The following is a 22,477-nucleotide window of genomic DNA, read 5'->3' as shown; positions in this document are numbered from 1 at the left end:
GCCCCAAGAAGAAGACTTTTTGATGGCATTAGAAAAAATGAAGTCTTTTATGTTTAAAACTGGGTTATTCAAAAATCATTCCTGGTGTAGTAAATTTAGGCCATTATGCTGGGATTGGTGGCAGGTCTCGGGTTGAAGTAGGGAAGACCTGAGTGTGGGTTAATTTCTCCTATTATATGAAACAATTTCCTACCTACTTTCTGCATCTCTTTCTTTTTTTCTGGTCTTTTTATTTATTTATTTATTTTTAAATATAAATTTATTTATTTATAGTTTTCAACATTCACTTCCACAAGTTTTTGAGTTCCAAATTTCTCATCCCTCCCCTCACCCCAAGATGGCATGCATTCTGAATACCCCTTCCCCTGGTCTGCCTTCTCTTCTATCTCTCCCCCCTCCCTTCTTTTATCCCCTTCCCCTTCTATTTTCCTGTAGAGCAGGATAGACTTCTGTACCCCATTTCCTGTATTTCTTATTTCCCAGTTGCATGTGAAAACATTTTTTTAAAACATGTGTTTTTAAAACTTTGAGTTCCAAATTTTCTCCCTTTCCTCCCTCCCCACCCACCCTCATTGAAAAGGCAAGCAACTCAATATAGGTTGTACATGTGCAGTTATGCAAAACACTTCCATGGTAGACATGTTGTGAAAAACTAACTCTGTTTCCCTTAATCCTATCCTGCCCTCCCATTTATTCTATTCTTTCTTTTGACCCTGTCCCTCCTCAGAAGTATTTGCTTCTGATTACCCTCTTTCCCAATCTGCCTCCTCTCTATCACCCCCTGCTCTTTTGTCCCCTTCTCCCCCTATTTTCCTGTAGGGTAAGACAGATTTCCATACCCAATTGAATGTGTATGTTATTCTCTCCTTAAGCCAAATCCTATGAGAATAAGATTCACTCATTCCCTCTCACCTTCCCCTGTTTCCCCTCCACTGTGACTTTTCTTTTCTGTTTTTTTTTTGTGAGATAATTTACCCCATTCTACCTCTCCCTTTCTTCTCCGAGTATCATCCTCTCTCATCCCTTAATTTTATTCTCCAGATATGACCCCTTAATCTTCAACTCACCCTGTGCCCTCTATCTATCTATCTATCAATATATACATATATATAATTCTTTCCTTCAACTACCCTAATACAGACAAAGTTCTCATGAGTTACAAATATCATCTTTCCATGCAGGAATGTAAACAGTTCAATCTTAATAAGTCTCTTATGATTTCTCTTTCCTGTTTACCTCTTCATGTTCCACTGCAGTCCTGTATTTGAAAGTCAAATTTTCTATTTAGCTCTGGTCTTTTCATCAGGAATGCTTGAAAGTCCTCTATTTCACTGAATGACCATTTTTTCCCCTGAAGGATTATACTCAGTTTTGCTGGGTAGGTGATTCTTGGTTGTAATCCTATCTCCTTTGCTCTCCAGAATATTATATTCCATGCCCTGCGGTCCTTTAATGTAGAAGCTGCTAAATCTTGTGTTATCCTGATTGTGTTTCCACAGTACTTGAATTGTTTCCTTCTGGCAGCTTGTAATATTTTCTCCTTGACCTGGGAACTCTGGAATTTGGCTACAATATTCCTAGGAGTTTTCCTTTGGGGATCTCTTTCAGGAGGAGATCTGTGGATTCTTTCAATTTCTATTTTGCCCTCTGGTTCTAATATATCAGGGCAGTTTTCCTTGATAATTTCTTGAAAGATGATGTCTAGGCTCTTTTTTTGATCATGGCTTTCAGATAGTCCAATAATTTTTAAATTCTCTCTCCTGGATCTATTTTCCAGGTCAGTTGTTTTTCCAATGAGATATTTCACATTGTTTTCTAATTTTTCATTCTTTTGGATTTGTTTTACAGTGTCTTGATTTCTCATAAAGTCACTAGCTTCCAATTGCTCTATTCTAATTTTTAAGGAAGTATTTTCTTCAGTAATCTTTTGGACTTCCTTTTCCATTTGGCCAATTTTTCTTTTTAGGGCATTTTTCTCCTCATTGGCTTTTTGGACCTCTTTTGCCATTTGGGTTAGGCTATTTTTTAAGGTGTTATTTTCTTCAGTATTTTTTTGGGTCTCCTTTAGCAAGCTGTTGACTTGTTTTCCATGATTTTCTTGCATCACTCTCATTTCTCTTCCCAGTTTTTCCTCTACTTCCCTTACTTGCTTCTCAAAATCCCTTTTGAGCTCTTCCAAGGCCTGGGACTGATTCATATTTTTCTTGGAGGCTTTGGATGTAGGAGCTTTGACTTTGTTGTCTTCTTCTGGTTGTATATTTTGATCTTCTTTTTCACCAAAGTAAGATAATATAGTCTGACTCTTTTTGCACTGCTTGCTCATGATCCCAGCCAATTACTTGAGTTTTAAACTCTTTGTTAAGGTAAGAGTCTGCTTCCAATGTGGAGAGTGTACTGTCCCAAGCTTCAGGGGTTTGTATAGCTGTTTTCAGAGATACTTGTAGGGACCTGTAAATTTTCAGTTCTTTCAAGGTGGTATGATAAGGGGTGAGGTGTTTACTCCTTTCCTGGCCTGTGACCACAAGTATTCCTTTCTGTCTTGTAACTGTGAGGAGGGGTTCCTCTCTACAGCCACTACAAGCTCCACCATGCCAGCACTCCTTTCTCACCCCAGCACTGCCGCCCAGAACTGTGACCCAGATCCACACACGGGCAAAGCAAGAGATTCCTGCCTCAGCACTGGCAAAGACATCCCTGCTATCCCTCTCTGATCAGCCACTGGATTCCCCCTCAGTCTGTGGGCTGAAAGCTCCAAAAGCAGCTGCCCTCTGCAGGGCCATGCTCTTGGGGAATGGAGCTGAAACCCCACCTTCCTTTCTCAGCACCGACAGAAACAGACTTTTCCCACTGACCTTCTAAGTTGTCTTTGGCATTGGTGGATTGAGGAGTCTGGAAACCTCCACAGCTGCCCACGATTCAGTCCTCTGAGGCCTGCTCCAGGTTCATTGCGGCCTGCGTGCCCACACCACACTGTGCTGCGCTCCCAGCACAGCTCAATACACCTTTCTGATCAATCATCCAGGTTGCCTTGGGCTGGAAATTTGTTTCACTCTGTCTTTTTGTGGGTTCTGCTGCTTCAGAATTTGTTTAGAGCCATTTTTTATGAGTATTTGGAGGGGTTTGGGGGAGAGCTCAAGCAAGTCACTGCTTTCACTCTGCCATCTTGGCTCCGCCCCCTCTGCATCTCTTTCTTCAGTAGAAAATCAGGGGTGGAAAAATCCTTCTACATGCCAAATAATACCTACAATGCTTCCTCTGTTTCTCAGAAGATAGTACAAAATAGAAATGTAACAGCAAATCACAGGGGCAATTCTTATACCATCTAGTCAACATGAGGAAATTCAAAGTCTAACTGGGGAAAGACAAGGGGTATAATTTCCAGTGATCAGTTAGTGAATGACAGTTTACCACTCGATCCAGTGAGAAATTTAACTTCCTGAGGACTTAGCACAGGAAGCATTTGCAGATTAAAAATATGTCTAAACAGACGTTCTGCTTAGGCTGGGAAAAGATCCTAATGCAAATGTCATTATTGGATTTTCCTGGATTACTGTTATCTCGAAAATCAGAATCCATTATAATTTTATTCATTATCTCGGAATGCTCTGCATTTGGATTGGCACTAAAGGAACTCATCCCAAAAAGAAACCGATCCAGTCTACCAGCTACACCCCAAGCCCAAATATATCCAAATGAATCTGCCTCCTGAACCAGACCCCCATAAACTCTGCCACGCGACAGCTGCCATCATAAGTTAACATTTCATTCCCAGTCTCAGTCCCAGCAGGGCCCTAAATGATACTATGGTCTGGTCTCAGCCTTTCCCAGGTGAGGCCCTGAGTCTTGTATCAAGGGAAAGTCTTTCCCTTACTGGCTGGAAATAAATACATCAGCGGTCCAGCCATCTGGATAAACCATTACAAACTCGGGAGGGGAAATCTCACAAACGCTTTGGCCAAATTCCCATCTCCATAGCATTCACAGAATAGCTTTGCTATGAAAGGTGGGCTTCAGGGGAATGGGATAGGGAAGACTCTTTTTCAAAGGTGTGAGCAGCCAGAAGTTAGTCAAAGGTTCAAATTTGGGGTGGCCCCCAAATGTCAGCTTTTTCCAGTGGATTTGAGGGGCAGCTGGGGCTTTGCTCCCTTTCTACCAGGCTCGCCCATTTCTGTTATATGGCTAAGCACTGGGAGTTCTCAGGGACAACATCCTTTAAAACTGCAGAATGCATTCTTCTTATTAATATGGTTATGGAAATCCAATGCTATCAAAATAGTCACAGCTTCATTTGGGAGGCTGGTTACACACTCCATTTCGTTAATCCAATTATAAACTCAAAACTGCATGCTGAGCCCTGAACTCCACACAAGAGGGATCCCTCAAACTGCCAGGTGTCTCTGAAGGACGAGGATGCTTCTTATGGCTCTCAAAGAAAGCCAGGACCAGCAAAGCACTATGGTCAGGGCTGACAGGCTCTGAATAATAGAAGGAAATAAACCCGCAGCTGAGCAGGGGAAAGATGAATCCGGGAGGCTCAGATCTTTTCTCCTACTTGTGAAGTCTCTTCTTATGGGGGTGGTGGAAGGGGGTCCTGGTTGAGGAAAGGTTGTGACTAAAGGGGAAATGTCTGAGTGAAACACAACTTGTCTTCTCCTTAATTCAAATAAAACAGACTCACCCCAGCCCACTGGCCCAGAGAGCAGAGGGATGGAAATGTCGCCCTAGCCCACCCCACTTGTCTTGCACCTCTGGGTCCTCTCTCTTGACTTGCAGTAAGTACACTGGACACCGGAGAGCTCTAAATTCCTAGGGTGGATGAAACTGTCTCTGTATTTGTTGTTTTCCCCCATTAGAATGTGAGTTCCTATAGAGTAGATACCGTCTCACTTTTCTGTTTATATCTTCAGTGCTTTGCACACAGAAAGCACTTAACAAATGCTTATTCAGTCATTCCTTCATATATCACAGATCAAGATATTTCCCTGGCTTTTTTTCACCTATCCTTTTCAACCAAACCAGCGTCCCTCGGTGCATGCTAGTACATAGAAAGAAAGATCTTCAAGTGAGAGGACTGTCATCTCTCACTCTTGAGGGGCTAAGTCCTGTTGCTCTGGGCTAATCTTGATTTGGGTAATCAGTTATAACTAGACTAAATCCAGGGGTTTTGAGAGGCTGCAGTAGCCTCAGGCTTTTCCGGTTGCCATTAGTGATTTGGCTTTGCAGCTGTTTGAACAGCTGTCATCTCTCTGTGTAGAGGTGGCCAACTAGCTTTCAGCACCAGGTAACACAATTCCTTAGTGTACCAGTATCATGTATACATAGATTACATCATAAGAGATTGGACAACATGTGAGCGTGGAACAGGAAAGAAAAGTCATTTATAGATAGTCCTGCTTTTCCTGCATTCCAGGAAAGGGTATTAAAAAATTGAACGATTGATAAAAACAACAATGTTAACAACAGTGATTTTTTTTTTTGGCCTCTACGCAGGAGATAGATGGTGACCACCAGGTGAGAAGGCAAAATGTTGAATACATTTACATAAAACCGGAAAAAACTAATTATTTTGATGATGATGGTGAAAATTGAAAAAGGTGATTTGGGGAATATAAATATGAGTCTAAGAAAAGTGGAAGGTGCCTCCAATATTAAAATTTGGTTATGTTGTTGAGAAATTAACTTGGAAAGTTTATATGAGGATCTGGGAGGGAGAGCTGCTAACTCTTTATAAGGAATCAAGAATCTACTCCTATTTCTTCTTCTAAGGAGAGTAGAAGCTCCTTGAGGGGAAGGGGGGGTTCTTGTATCCCCAGCTCCTAGAATAGTGCCTTACACAAAAAAGTCATTTAAATAATAAATGTTGTTGAATTGAACTGAATTGAATCAGATGTCTCTCAGGTTTGGGGAACTGGTATTTCTTTTTCATTATTATTCTTTTTTTGATAGGAAGAATTTCATGTGAGACTTATGTGCCTTGCCACTTGAGGCTGAATTTGTCCTTCCAGGAGAGAAGCCAAGCAGGCTTCATCACATTATTCAGGAGAGATATAGACAGGGAAGAGAAGGGAAATGCCTTCAGAAATGAGAAAGCCTTCTCTAAAAGCCATTTATTTTGGTGAAATGCTAGTGGCAATTAGTATCCTTTTCACCACCAATACTAGGGAAGGTGAAAGGGCTCACATTATTTTAGGCACTGACAAATGGAACATGGATTTGTTTTCATAGTGAGTAAGCATATCCCCATAGATGAGAGGCTATTAACTTGGGGTCCATGGACCATGGAGTGATTTCAGAAGGTAGCCTCTGAGCTGTGCTTTGAAGGAAACCTGGGATTCTTTCAGGCAGAGGTGAGAAGGTAATGCATCCCAGACAGCCACTTGTAACAAAGACAAAGAGGTGGAAAAGAAATTTTAGCCTGAAACATCCCCTTAAATCAAAACCCAGCAATGCCCATGTGTGGTCACTGTCCACCTACCATGCCTTCAGTGCCATCTCTCTAGGCTAGGCTTGGTTCATGTTAATGTCTATTTCTTTGAGTGGTCTAGATTAACAATCAACCCATCCCTAATCCACTACTAACAGATTCTTCGTATCTTGCTGGCTGCCTGGCTTAACCACATTCCTGCCAAAAGAATTCTGTATTTCTAGGATTCTGTGGTTCTAAAACAGAATAGGTTTTTCAATTGATAAGATATTAAATAAAAGATACCCAAATGTCTGGGTGGGGTACCACATTACCCTTTTTAACTTTCTTGGTACTATGACTGGAGGCTGTGGCATTCGGCCCGATTTCATGAAACTGTTCGCCAAGGCCACCTGAAAAGGAAGCAGGTAAAAAAAAGAAAAAAGAATATGTATGTATATACACATATGTTTATTTATATATATATATATATATATGTATGTATATATATATATGTATGTATGTATGTATGTATGTATGTATGTATGTATAGGCACCAAACTTCTTTACACTAACATGAAATTATTATGAAACAAAGATCACTAATTGGGAATGATCAGAAATGTCACTAAACCTATAAAGAAATGTCCATAATCTCTGAAATTTAGTTAGCAGGAGCTATGACTATTCAACCCTATATTTTCAGGAATGGGTTGGCCTAGGAACATATTTTTTCACTCACATTCCTTCTGAGATTCTATGACTTTGTCCAAGGGAAATGAATACTTTAAGGACTGAGAGAGAGAAACTCATCAATAACTTTAAGTGCCAGAAGTCAAAAGTGATTATTACTTGGAGCTGATATGAAAGGATTCACATTGGGAGGGAAGAAAGCATTAATCAGAGACACCACACCAGCTGGTTCTTGAATGTCTTTGTAGTGAAGAGACAAGTAGAAAAGTCTGATGGTGGAATAAGGATTCAAGTGCTAAGTTAGGAAGCCAAGAGATAGGAAGTATTAGTGAATTGATAGTTTGACTGATTTAGATTGATTTCCCTAAAGCTTCTGACTTTTTATGGCAACTGCCTGTATACCTACCCCCTACCCTTTACATGCCATCGTGGTCACTGGCATGATCCACCGAATCTCCTCCTGTTACACCTGCCTTCTGGGAGCCTTGGGTTGGTATAAGTATCTACATATACAAGGGAGGAAATGGAAACTCAGAGGAACTAAGAGATTTATCCAGTGACTTAGATAAGTGCATAGATTACTTGCCTATTAAATTCACAGATAAACTAAAACTGGGATGTACAGCTAACAAAGTGGATGATAGTATCTGAATCTAAAAAGATCTTGAGGGACTAAAGTATTGGGCAAACTGGAATAAGAAGAAAACTTTTAGTAGTGAATGTAAAGTTCTACTTGGGTACAAAGAATAAATGTCAAAAGTACAAAATTGGAGAAGTATGGCTTATATAACTATTTTCTGAAAAAGATCTGGGGATTTTAGTGGTCAGAAAGTTCAATATGAGTCAACAGTCTGGGGCCAAAAAAGCAAATACAATCTTAAGTTTCATTAAGGGTAGTATAGTATTTAAGACTAAGTATTGATCCTAAGACTATATTCAGTTCTGGATACCACATTTTAATGTAACCTGTAGGTTTAGAACTAAACCTTTGAATTTACATGGACCAGGCTAAGTCTTGAAGACATATCAAAATGCCTTTCTTTTTGCTCATGCCCCCATAAAAGATTTTTCCTAGGATATAAGACTCTAGCTTATGCCTAGATCTCTACAGAAAAGGTAAAAAAGGGTCTTTGGCTCCCAAGCAAGCACTCAGACTAACAATACATCAAATACGGAACATTTTTTTAACACCACCCCCCCCCAAAAAAAAAACAAAGCTAGAAAAACTCACACCTGAGCCCATGAATTGTCACACTTCTTCCTCCCTTCCATCTTCCCCTGGGACTCATACTGTCCTTTAAATTTATACTATAGGGTTAAGTTACCCAGCCCTCAAAACACACCTGGGGAAAACACTGAAGGCTGCTAGAGATTCAAATAACTCATCCTTCCAGTTAGCCCAAGAAGCTATACAGTCATCTGGAATTATAGGACCATCTTGGTTAGAGCCTGTGTATTCTGCAGAGCTTACCACACCAGTGAAGGACAAGGTATGGGTTTGATCCTCCATTTCATGACCTTGGTCCTTGAAGCTTCTTAACTCTGGCTCTGGTTGAGTCCAGATAGAGCTATAACTAGCAGTTTGTGCAGTCAGGGTACAAAACACGCCCTCAAATTGACTTTTTAAAAGAACAATTCAGTTCAGCAGCAGGAAAGATTATAGGGAAAGAAAAGATTACCTGAGGTACTGATGGATGCCACCAGACAACTTCTAACTTTAATTATTCTTGCTAACTAGGCACTAAGCTCAATTGTTTCTAGGTGCTGAAGAACTGTAAGTATTGTCAGCTCTCTGGGACAAAGCTCCATTTACCCTACCCTAGGAATTGTCCTTGAGAAGACTTGGTCCAGAAACTCAGCATTGTCCAGGAATTATTCTTCCAGTCCAAGAATTCCTGTGCTCATAAAGGAATCCCTCCTTCCTTCCATCCAACTTTGTCATTCCACTCCTCACATCCTTGCAAGTTAGCCCAAGTACTCCTAGCTACTCAGCTGTTGTAACCTCGGGGTCCCATGGTTCCCCAGAGGGGTCTTAAATATGGGAAGGCTTCTGGTTCAGGGACCTTAGTTTGTGTCACTGTATATAGATTTTCTGCTCTCTGTCTTTCTGATATGTTCTCAATCTCCTTTTTTAGAGGTCTAGTGTAAGAGTATAGCCTAAATGTCCTCAAATTAGGCACAAATTTATTCCTTAAAATGGCGCCAATGGTCCAGTAAGTACTCAGGGCAAGGAGAATTCAAACCCCATCAAGAAAACATCATACCAGAAGGTCTCAAATGAAAGTGCTTATCTCTTCTATAAGGAGATAACGTCAACAGAGACTTTTTCCTATTGTCTTGTTAACCTGCTTATCAGTGAGTTAACCTTAACCATGATCCCCTCAGACATACCCTCAACATTAGGAAGGGCACAGGTAAGTTGGAAAGCATCATAAGAAAAGTGATCGATAGAATGAAGTGTCCAGCATCATGCAATATGAGGCTCACTCAAAGGAACTGGAGATGTTTAGCCTGGAAGGACATCATAACTTGCTTCAAGGATGTGATGGGCTGTTACAGGGAAAAGGGATGAGGCTGGCTCTGCGTGGCCCCAGGGGTCAGACCTAGGAACAGAAAGAACTTACAGAAAGGCAAATTTAACTTGAGCTAAAAACAAACGTCCCAATATTTAGAGCTATCCATAAAGGAGGTGGTGTGTTCTCCCCCACTAGAGGTTTTGGAGTCAAAGTGATGACGTTGTCAAGGAAAGCCTTTTTCAGATATAGGCTGGTCTAGGTGGACTCTGAATTCCCTTCCAATTTGGACTAAAACCAAATATAGTAAAATGTAAAAACAGAAGCAAAGTAAAACAAAAACACCAGGGAACACATTCCAGATCTAAATAAAGACTGGGTTCTGACCGAGCCAAACAGATTCCAGGGTAGATTTTATATATATATATTTTTTTAATGAAGACAATCTGTTGATCGGCTGAGTTGACAAATTTTCACCAGTTTATCCACAGTGCCTCAGAAAGTCAGTGGCAGGGATAGGAACTAACTCCAAGTCTAGTATTCTTTCTGCTACATTACATATCATCATTCATTCTTAACCTGCTTGCTCTTTGATCTATCTATTCTGTCACTTGCTCCCACCTACCAAGTCCCACACCTTCCAGTCTTTCTTTGTTACTACAAATCCCCATGTCTCTTTTTAGGATTTTCTTTAATTCAAGAGTGTTTTGTTGTGGGAGATGTATATCTTTGGTCTAAGGTCAAAAAGGGACCTTAGAGATGATGTAGTCTGAGTTCTTAACCTGGGCTCCATTAACTTATTTATGTTTTTAATATTTTTAAAACTATTTCAATATCATAGATTTCTTTTGTAATCCTTTGTATTTTCCTTTATGAATTTAAAAACATTATCTTGAGAAGGGGTCCATAGGCTTTAGCAAACTGCCAAAGGGGCTATAGCATGAAAAATAGAAAAGACCATGGATTCTAGTTAGATGAGGCACAGAGAGGTTAAGTGACTTGTCTAAGGTCATACAAGTAATAAATAGCAGAGTCTGGATCTGAGCCCAGGTCTTCTGACTCCAAAACTAGTGAGCGTTCTTTCCTCTAACCCATAGATCTCCCTGTTCTAAAATCTATCAGGAACTTTGGATTGTAGGAATTGCGCTTGAAAGGATGCAATGTTTTGCCTCCTTTCTCAGAGAAGTTGCTACTTCTATGGGAAACCTGATCCTGCTTACTTGGTCAGCAAAAGAAACCTGAGAGTTATCACCGAGCACAGATCACAGTGATTGCTTAAATCCGTTCCCAGTCTTTAGACCAAGAAAGATCCAGTTCTCTAAAAGCTCTGGGAACTTACAACTAAAAGGCTAGCCATGTTTACTGAAGATCTGTTATGTATGAGGTACTGAACCAGGCCCTTGGGAGACAAAAGAAACAACAGGTACCATTTCTATCCTCTAGAACAGCATCATCTGTTCGGGATGACAGTGTTTAAACATACAAAGCTTTATTCAAATAACCAACAAATGAAAAGTGCCACATTCAGCACCTTACATGCCAGAGGTGCTTAATATATGTTAACAAACTAATATCCTCCAAAACATTTGTCCAAACATCCTGGATGTAAAAAGGAAATGGATAGAAAAATAAAGCATATTATTCCAAACCTCCCTTCTGAATAAGCCCATAATCTCTTTCTCTGCAATGACAAATATGGCAAGGATTCTGTGAAAGCTAGTAAGCTGAAAACATTCTGTTGGGAACAGGTGAATTGGGCATCATCAAGTCCTGAGGGAAATGGATTGTTGTGTTTGCTTCTCCTTTGCCCAGTAAAATGAGCTGCCTGCCAAGCCCAAAGCCACTCATGTCCTCCCTGCAGCTGCTAGGGTCCCCTCTGCCAGATTTCCACACTCCAGCCAGGGACCCTCTGCCAGACTTCCTGCTCCATGGATGTGCTCCCTGCCCACTTTCCCAATCCACTGCGGTCTTAGAGCTGCATTCTTGTTTTCTTTCTGCCCAGGCTGGGTAGTACAAAGGAGGGGTCAGGGGCTCTCTCTATATTTAGTTGAGGTATTTAAGCCAGTTTTGCACTGACTTCAGACCAGCCCATCCTTTGGGAATGCCAGAGGGGAGGGAAGTAGACCGGCAGTTATCCATATCCATTTGAACTGGTGTTCAAATCCTGCTTCTGACTCATGGGACTTCCCTGAGCCTCAGTTTCCTCATCTGTAAAATGAGAGGGTTGGCCTAGACGGTCTCTGAGGTCCTTTCCAGCTTTAAGTCTACGATCCTATGATTATATGGCCTGGGCCAAGGTGTGGAAGCTCCAAGAAACCCCCAGTGGATTGGCTGGGGACCAGTGCTCAACTCCCTCTCTCCTCCTTGCATCTTCATATATTGTATATACATGTTGTCTTCCCTGACTAGATTGTAAACTCCATTATGGTAAGGACTATTTAACCTCCATCTTTGATTATCCAGCACCTAGCTCAGGGCCTGGCACATAATAAGTGATTAATAATTATTTGCTGATTGATAATCTGGTAGTGCAAAGATGACTGGAAACTTCATTGTTTTCTGTAACAATCTGACTCCTCCCAAGATCACTAAGAATCAATTGTGGTAAAAGATCATAAGCAAGCAAGCATTAATCAAGTGTTTACTTATTACTATATACCAGGTACTGTCCTGCATGTTGAAGAGTAAAACAATCTCTCCTCTCAAGGAATTCACAACCTAAAATCATAGAAATTAAGCTAAAATACATGTCAAATGTCCAGAAAAGATGATTCACAAATTATAGTCAATGGAAAGTACTCCTCCATGTCAGGTAAAAGAAAATGAATATGACTTTCACTGATTTCATCGCTTCACTGACATAGTAATCCCTTAAGAACTGCTGTGGTCAGAAATTCCTCAACTAGTAGGCACCCTTCTGAGTCTGATTCTTTCTACAAATCACCATCATTATCATCATCACCAGCATCACCACCATTAACACAATCATCATCATCACCGTCATCATCATCATGCAAAGAAGCAATGGAGACAGTGCAACACATCACTGAAGGTTATCAATATTTGGCACTTATTGAATATCTAGCAAGACACGACCTGGTGGCTAAAACTTTGTATTAGAAGCTTGCTATAACTTTCACGGATAGACAGGTGTCAAATCCCAATCTACACATAGAGAATGCAAACTATTCTGGAGAAATCAACCAATAAATTGTATTGGGACCAAATCATTTTCACAGATGAAACTTGGGATGATGGTTCTAGAATTGAAGAGATCTTAGCAGTGACTAAGTCCAACCTCTTCATTTTATAGATGAGGGAGCTGGAGGCCTGAGGGGGTTATATAATTGAATAGGGTCACACAGCTAGTAAGTGTCCAAGATGAGATTGTTGCCTAGTATTGCCTAGATATGACTGATCCATAAAAAATTAAGAACATTGTTTTTTTTAAAATATATATTGCCATACCAAATACTCTTAATCTCTAAGGTATATAGACCAAACCTTTCAGAATATATTGATCTGGCAGAGGAGATAAAAATCCTATGGAAGAGAAGGAAGTACATATCATATTCTTTGTCTCATCTGCTACTGGAGCTGTATGGAGGATGCTTTCAATGAGCCTACATAGAATGAGCTTATATCGAATGACTTTTATTCAACTACAAAAAGAGTTATTTCTCCACCTGTATAATGGTCTGTAAAATATTTTTTAAAAAGCAGGACAGTGAATTGTCTTAGTCCGAATTACATAAAAAAGATGAGAAGATAATAATAATAAATAATAATAACACTTTCATACAGCACTTTAAAGCTTATCAAGGGCTTTATATGTATTATCTCCTTTGTCCCTCACAATAACTGTATGAGTTAAGTCATTTTTCAGTTGTGTGTGACTCTTGGGTGTTCTTGGCAAAGATACTGGAGTGTTTGCCATTTCCTTCTCCATCTTTTTTTTTCCTTCTCATTTTACAGATGAGGAAACTGAGGCAAACAGGGTTAAGTGACTTGCCCAGGGTCGCAAAGCTCGTGAGTGTCTAAGGCTGGATTTGAACTCAAGAAGAGGAATCCTGCTGACTCCAGGCTCAGCACTCTATCCACTCACTGGGTCACCGTGCTGCCCAATAACCCTATGAGATAGGTGCTATTATTTAACAGACGACGAAACTGAGGCCCATGGAGGTTGTGACTTGCCCATAGTCATACAAACGATAAATGCTTGAGTTTGGACTTGAACACAGGTTTTCCTGCCTTCTAGTCCAGTGCTTTGCCCACCATACCACACCACCAGTCACATAACTAAGCTGGTCCTCAGATGTGGTCCACACAGTATGTTCCTAGCTATTAGAACTTTGTTCCACTGGCATTGCCTTCGTAATCAAGTATTATCTTATTGCCTGAATGAGGTATTTTCAGAGTGGGAATTGAGTAGAGAAGTAATAATTAAGGCCCACACGCATATAATGTCTCATGCTTTATGACATACTTTCTCAACATCACCCGTGTCAGTTATGTAGTACAACTATTTCTATTCTCATTTTACAGATGAGAAAACTGAGGCACAGAGAAGTTCAGTGATTTGCTCACAGTCATATAACTTAGGACGTGCCAGGACTACACCACTCTTCATTTCACCATAATATACCTTGGTATGGAGAGGCAGTACAGAATAGTGCAGTAGTGTCAAACTCAACTAGAAGCAGGTCCTTATCCACTGCATATTGACTTAGAAAACCACACATTAACATTATTTACGTTGGATTGCATTTTTATTTATTTTGTTAAACACTTCCCAATTACATTTTAATCTGCTTCAGACTGCACTTGAGTTCCTCAGGCCAGGAATAGTGGATAGAGCCTAGATCTGGAGTCAGAACAATGTGGGTTTGAATCCTGCTTTATATATTTACTATCCTGGGGCAAGTTACTTAACTTCTCTGAGCTCAGCTGCTTCATCTATTAAGAGGTGATAATAACAGTACCTACTTCACATGGGTGTTGCAAAGATCAGCTGAGATCATGGATGTAAAGTTCTCTGCAAACCTTAAAGCCCCATATAAATGTCAATCATTATTGGCATTATTCGGTCTATGTAACCTTAGCTCTGGCCTTGGTGTGAGATGCAGATACAGATATAAACATATACATAGCCAGGGAAAGGATACATTCAAGTTTTCCCCTGGGTGTATTTGCAAGATTTAAAATGTTTGAAAAGATCTCATTATGTCCATTCTTATTTCTATATGATCGATAGTTAATTATCTCTCCAGTAAGAAAGACCCTGCAAAGATCCTGTATATTTCATTAGTCACAGGGGTTTATTCAAACATCTCTTTTGCATAAGAAACCAAGGCTTACAGCTGGTCTCTGGGAAAGAATGCACTTTAAGCCCTGAGAAGAATGCTCTCCTGGCTGCAGAGGCTCTCACTGAAACACAGCAGAGGTCACCAGCCTGTGATGCATGGGGGCCCGGCTGCAAGGTTTCCATCCAGCATTTGCAATTCAATCCCACAGTTTCCTTTATGGAACAATTCACTAAATTCTGAGTTGTTCTTTTTTCTAATTCACCATATAATTCACCTCCCAAGTTCAATTAAGAAGCAATCTGTTAGCAACTTTGGGAGCAAGCAGTGTTTCTTTGGGAAAATCTAATTTTCTTCCATTCACAACAAAAAAATAGATTCAGCCTATGTATTATAGAATGCACAGATATATACACACCGCCCTCCAAAACTAGCCAGATATTAAGGTTACAAAAAGTAAAGGCACCTAGGCCAGAACACACAGCTTTATACAAAGTTCAGAAGGACACTGGCCTTCCCTATCATTTTTCTATATGGCAATAAGCAAAGCTGGGTTGTCTAGGGAATGTGTATCACAACAATTAATAGGAATCAATAAAGAAGAGCTGTTTATTTCAACAATTTCTATGGCTTCTAATAATTTCTGCTTAGCATTACTGAGTCCTTGGTATTTATAATCATAAATATTACTAGATTATGCAGTATAATTCTTTAACACACTGCTTATGCTCCATCAGCACCACTATCAAAATCTTCACTATGGAATGTTCTAGCATTTCAGAATTTATTGGAACACCTGATTTTACATAGAGATACATCTGTCCTAATAACTGCTTTATTGAAGTGCCTTATTTGGCCTAAAAACTACCTTATTAAGCGTTGAGGTTTAGAGTTGGGAGAGCTGGTTCAGGTGTGAAAGAATTCACTTAGACCTTCTCTGTAGCCATTGGTGATGAGTTCAGGATGGACCCCAAGAATGTTGGGGTGGTACCTGAAATGATGAGGAATAGACATGTGAGTTCTAGGGTCCTGAAGAATTCACTCGGACATTCTCCAAGTTAAAGAAAGGCATTTACTGGGGTGATGTACTCCCCGTGAGGCAGAGCACAGGCCACAGGCCCTGATCCCCTAAGACAACAGAGTGGCCCCTGCTTCCCGTAGGAGGCAAAGGCAGTTAGTCAGGTCAAAGGCATGGTTTAAATACAATTTTATGGAATAGGGGAGAGGGGACAAGAGAATGGAAGGAGCAGACATGGCTCCAAAATGCCTGGGATATCAGGTAGTCTGGAGGTGATAAGCAAAGGGAATAGAAAAGGGGAGGGGAAGAGCTGTTGTGGAATTGAGGGTGCTTTGTGAAAGCACACAGATAAGTCCGTGATGGGGACTTCAACGCATAGTCTTCTTTGATCACTTTTCTTTCCTGCATCTTATCTCCTATCTCATGTCCTGCTTGCTCCATCTGCCTCAAGCACTCTTTTCTACTTCATCATAAGACATATCCTTCCTACATTCACCTTGGTAACTACATCTCCCAGAAGCCTGGGCAGAGCTCAGCAACCCCCAATGCCCCCAGTTTGAAAAGATCACAGGAATTTTTCAGTGGGACAAGACATGTTATGGAACTCGAGAGAAGGAGGAAAAATGGCAGGTGGTAATAGCCCTGACATTCTATTTATTCAGTAGCTGTACCAGGAAAGGACACTCTATAAGGCTATCCCGGTTCCTACACGTGAGGGGAAACAATAACACCTTCTCTATAATCTTTGCTAAAACTGTGATTATACTGTGCTTGAAGTACCACAGCTCACTATACTACGTTGAGAAGCCCACTACTGCTATTGGTTAGTGTCTGCTAAACTAACATCCTGTTATGAATGACTTGGTACATGCTACTCTGGCTGTGTTGTAGATAACAACCCAGTCAAGTTAAACAGGAGCTGAGACCACTGCTCCTTGGGAGATGTGTGGGAAAGGAGATTGGGGAAACGAGTGGTAGGAGTACTTGCTGCTTGATTTAAATCCCTTTTGTTTACCTTGCATTCTCTTTGAAGCAAATGTCTGATTTGCTTTACAATGATGTCACATGATTTAGTCAGGCATGGTTGGGGAAATTCAATGGAAATGGGGCTCATCAGCAATAATTTGAAACAGAATATTACTCCTTAAGTATCATGGACCTGGGAATAGTAGCCAACAGAACGCTATGTTAGGGGGCCTATCTGCTACTTTATTTTAAGCAAGTGGAAAATAATCTCCTTCATGCAATATTCTAAAACTATGAAATTATGATTTGTTCAGCAACACTGAGTTAAAGATGGTTACAGAATATAAGTATTTATGAGGAATCTTCTGCAGAAACTATTTTTTAAATGGCTCTGTTCAAACTGACTCTAAAACAACAATTAGGAAAAAAGACAGAACTCCTTTAAGAAGTAAATTTGGGGATGATCTGAAAGCCACTAGAGTAGTTAGCGTGTAATCTTAAGCAATTCAATATAAAATAATTTTTTCATCAAGTCTCAAACGCCATGAGGGAGAGTGGAACAAAAAGATGGTTACCAAAGAAAGCTTTTTCCTAATTGGAAAGGGATCATTCTGGGGTTTTATAAAGACCCAAGGATGTTACATCCTTTTATATTTCTTTTTGCTTTTCTCTTTTGGCCGTGGAAGGAAAAAAAAGTAGAAATCTACATGGAAGAGAGGGCTAGTATCACCCAAAGAGGAAATATATAGCTAGAAAGAAACTCAGAGAGTTAAGAAGCCGATAAGGGAAGATGCTGCCTCAGGTCTGATAATGTTCAGGATTCTCTCTTACCTCCAACTTCATACTTCCTGTTCAGCCATATTAACCTACACACTATTGCCATAAAGGTAGTAGTACACTTATTCCATCTAGCCTGTAGTACTCATAAAGGTCACACCCTTGGTGTGGTTCCTACCTCAATAATGAATATAAAAAGAAGCTTATTAAAAAAAGTGTAGCAAAAAGTTTTTTGCTCAAAACAGAAGCTGCCTGTTTCAAGATTCTGTTTATGGTGCCTCTACTTTCTTGTTTGCTTGCCTGGTTTTGGCTCACTTTCCTTGCCTTGACATCTGAAATCTGAGTGCTCTTTCTATCCTTGACTTCAGACTGTCTCCTGACTCCCATCTCCATCTTGATTACTGGTTTCCAATAATTCCCCGAGTTCAGTTCATTCTGTGTCTGACCTCAACTATCCATTCCTATCTATTTCTCGACTTAGTCCTGGATTCCCACTATATTTCCATCTTCTACCACCTTCCATGGTCCTGCCATGATAGATAAGCTGCCAGAAGTTCTGTTCTGAAGATTAAATCTACATAAAACCCACATAAAACAAATAACTGAGAAGCTCTGGGAAGGTATGTGTTTTTTTAATCACCTGAAATACCGTTAAAATGAAAGGAAGTTAAAGATTGTACCTCAATTCAATCTAGCAAACTTAGTAAATCCCTACTATGTGCAAGCACTGAGCCATACACAGATGGAAACAAAGCAGTTCTCTATCCTCAAGGAACTTCCATTCCATAAGGAAAATCAACATTTGGTTAAGCAGCAATTCACAAGCTTAGTCTAAGAAAGGCAACATGCTGTACTTAAGTATTCTATTTCTTTAAGCCTCACTCTAAGCTGTGAATTCCTGTGTTTACTACATAGTTTTTGATAGTTAAGGTGTCTGCTCATCTTTTAATAGTTATTTTTAATAAAAATACAAATGACTAAATTGCCTTTATTATTCCTGTGCTCATTCAATTACTCACGCATGGGAAATGCTAAGTCAGCCCAGGCACCATTATTTACTTGGTGGCAGCTACCCAAATTACTTATCAAAGCATTTAGGAAGAAATTATCATCTTCTATAAAGCTTTCTTTGTAAGCCAAAACCTATTAAGTGATGAAAAATGTCACTGTAGTGGTTGGAAAAAACAATTACCATTTCTAAATATCAGAGCATCCCATCAAACAAAAGATCACATTTCTAGAAGGTGTCTAAGGTGGCCACTAGTCTGGTATTCATTCACAAGTCTCAGGGATCTAGGTTTCTGTCCAAATATCTAGTTTGATTGGGGCAAAGCCCAGAAATGTGATGATGGCAGCCATATCTACTACAACCACAGATTTCTTGGCTTGGTTTTTTGAAAGTTATCCTCAGCCACTCTAAATTTCTTATTCTACCAACAACTGAATTGTCTGGGTAGAAGCAAGAGAGAAGAGGTCATACCCCTCTCATGTCAAAGCCTGAGCAAAAAGTCTCTGCCAGAATTCTACTTCTGGTTTCAGAGGAGCACAGAGCTCAAAGAAAGAAGACTCAGAGAAAGGGGGAAGCTGCTAGGCATGTCATCTTCACTGAGCCAAGGAGAAGCCTGAAGCTCCCATAGGAAAGAAAATCTACCCAAAAGATGCTACATACCCATAGACATCAATAGCAAGGTGCTACTGAGCCAAAGAGAACTCAGCTTCTGAACCAAGGAATGAGATGTTAAAAGATACTAACTCCTTTAAAGAGGAAGTACACTTCTTGAATGCATTCAAGTAGATAATTCAATTCAGTAAGGATTTGTTGAGTGCCTCTTATGTGCAAGGCAGTATTACTTACTGGTCATACAAAAACAAAATGAAAAACAGTCCCTGCCTTCACAGGGCTTATATTCCACTGATGGGAGGGAATGTAGCAGATAGATCATGTAAAGAGAAAAGCCTATACATGCTAATTTAAGGAAGAGGGAGGATACTAACAGCTAAAAGGATCAGGAAAGTCTTTCTGTAGGATCAGATGGCTTCCAGATTTTAAAATGACATTATTTGCTTCAGTTTTCTTTGGAGCCATCCATGGTGCTGACCTCTGACCAGGGTTTTCAGCCTGACTCTCCTACCCCTGCTTCTGACAAGCACAGCCACAGCCTGAATCCTACCTGGAACCATCCTATGCTTGTGGTTTTATGTAGAGGTGGTGACCAACAGCCTGAAAGAAAATCCAGCACCTAATAGGAGCAGACAGTTCAGCATGATTATAAGAGTAAGAAGACTGGGGAAAATTTAACAGTATGATGCCAACATCAAGATATCATAATAACAGCTCATAGTTAGCAGAGCATAGGAAGACACATATGAACTAATGCAAAGTGAAGTAAGCAGAACTAGGTAAACTAGTAACAACAGTGGAAATGGAAAGAACAATAAAAGCAAAATTCTAAAATTGAAAGCTGCATAATTAATTACAATGACCAAACCTGACCCCAGAAAAGAGATGAGAAACCATACCTTACAGGTGGTGGACTAAGGGTTTATAATATTGAATTTATGAGTTGACTTAGTTTATGAGTTGATTCATTTTGGCAAAAAAAAATTCTCTTTCTTTTTTATTCTTTATACAAGGGGTGACTTGGTAAGCTAGATGAGGGAAAGAGATATAGTTGGAAATAAAGGTGAAAAAAAGATAATAATGCTTTTTAATTTAAAAACTCAGATTTCTAGAGTAGTTTAAGATTTACAAGCTTTTTCCTCATGCCAACCCTATGAAATAAGTTTCATAATGCCAGCCTCTTTCCACAGGGACTCTTTGGTTCTCCAAATAATGTCTTTTGAGCAGGTTAAGGATGGAAGGTGTTCACCCACAGTCTACATTCCTCAACCTCTATTTCTGAATCCCCCTGTCAGTGGCTTTAAAATTAAGGTCACTTCCAAATGAAAAAATCTATTAATCTATGCAAATATGAGTAACTCAGGTAGGGTAGGGTAGGAGAAGCAATGCTTGATCTCCAAAGGAGAGCTAACTGCAAGTCCTTCCTCTAACAATTTCTCTCTCTGTGACCACAGACAAATCACTTAACCTGTCTGGGCCTGGTTCCTCATCCATAACATGAAATGACTAATTAGGGATATCAAATTAGGGATAACCCATGAAGTACTTTGCAAACCTTGGGATGCTATGTAAATGCTAGCTATTATTATTATTATTATTATTATTATTATTATTATTATTATTCACCTGGCTATGTCCCTGTGTGGACAAAAAGTTGGTGAAGTCATTCACTTCCTTACCCATCAAGGTGCAGTGAAACTTCCCAAATAATTCTTTTTTTTTCTTTTTTTTTCCAAATAATTCTTGACAAACAACAGAGCTTCCTTTATCAATGGTCTAACCTAAAACAGTTTCAAAGCACACTGAACCTAAGGGAACTGTCTTATGGTTCCCTCTGAAGAGCTTCTGGTGGAGGTGGAAAAGAATGGAAAGGAGAGGAATTGTGTATGTGTGTGCAGATACATGCTGGTGCCTTAGGTACCAGGGAGCCTTAGGTAGCCAAACAGTTCCTAGTGTATTCAAATAGGGAGCACCATAGCCTTTCTTGGTTCAGGAAGTTGAGGTCAATGCTGATTATTATCTGATTTTGAAATAGGTTGTGAATGCAATTGAAAAGAGGGATGGTGCCCAGGATATGGAAAAATTCTCAAACTCAAAGCCCTTTACACTGAAAGCAAAAAGATGTGCTATAGACAGGACCCATTGCCCTCAGTCAGGCTGCCTGCCTCGGGCTCTAGTTCCCCAAGTACAATTAGCTCCCAAGCCCTAGGAGCTCCCATCTTCTTTCCCCTCATTCCCACTTAGTCCTGCTGTACATCATGGAGTCATCTTGGAAGTGTTGCTTTACCCATCTATATTTCAATTTCCCCTTCAGCTAAAAGTAGAGGATAATTCTGTCCAGTCACTATGGCATCAAAATGCCATTTGTTAATCTAGACTTTCCCCTCTAAGATCACTCCTCTAATCTACTCTGTATTTATATTGCATGTGCATTATTTATTTACATGCGGTCCCCACCCCAATTAAAACAAAACCTCCTTGAGAGCAGGGATGGTTTTTGCTTTTCTTTGTATCCCTGTCCCTTAGCACAATGCCTGCCACATGCTAAGTGCTTCATAAAATGCTTGTTAATTGATCATTTCAAACATCCTTTCAGATGGTACAGTAGAAAGAACTCTGGAAAGGATATAGAATCAAATCCTGCCTTCTCTGTCACTTACTACCTGGGTGATGTTGGGTGTCCCTTTACTTTCTTTGACTTCAGGTTTCTCATCTGTAAAATGAAGGGGTTGGATTAATGACCTCTAAGGCCCCTTCTACCTCTCAGTCTATGGTGGCCCAATGAATAACAAAAACTTACTGCTCTTCATTTAGAAAGATGATGCTATAGGGTTCCTGTCACTAATTTAATATTAACAGCATATATATGTACACATAGATACATAGATACATAGGTAGATAGGTAGATAGATAGATAGATAGATAGATAGATAGATAGATAGATAGACAGACAGACATAGACAGAGAGACAGACAGACAGACAGACAAACAGAGACAGATATGGTTATGGATATGGATAGAGATTCCAATGTCTTCCCTCTGTTAATTATTTCCAATTTTCCTGAATATAGCTTGCTTTGCATATATTTGTTTGCATGTTGTCACCCCTCCCGATTAGAGTGTAAGCTCCTTGATGTCAGGAACTAACTTTTTCTTCTTTTTTTGTATCCCCAGCAGTTAGCA

General features: G+C 39.9%; 1 protein-coding gene across 1 annotated transcript in view; it reads right to left on the bottom strand.

The window, feature by feature from the left end:
• Window positions 1-22,477, bottom strand: part of TLL2 (tolloid like 2) — a 163,757-nt gene that overhangs the window by 84,855 nt on the left and 56,425 nt on the right. Inside the window, 1 exon segment of the mRNA XM_020997114.2 lies at window positions 6,739-6,816. Coding sequence (XP_020852773.1) covers window positions 6,739-6,816 — 78 coding nt within the window.

This window comes from Phascolarctos cinereus, unplaced genomic scaffold (assembly GCF_003287225.1).
Source record: "Phascolarctos cinereus isolate Bilbo 61053 unplaced genomic scaffold, phaCin_HiC Scaffold_3;HRSCAF=262, whole genome shotgun sequence".
Lineage (NCBI taxonomy): Eukaryota > Metazoa > Chordata > Mammalia > Diprotodontia > Phascolarctidae > Phascolarctos > Phascolarctos cinereus.
Note: the sequence above shows the minus strand (reverse complement) of the source record. Positions and strands in the feature narration are given on the sequence as shown.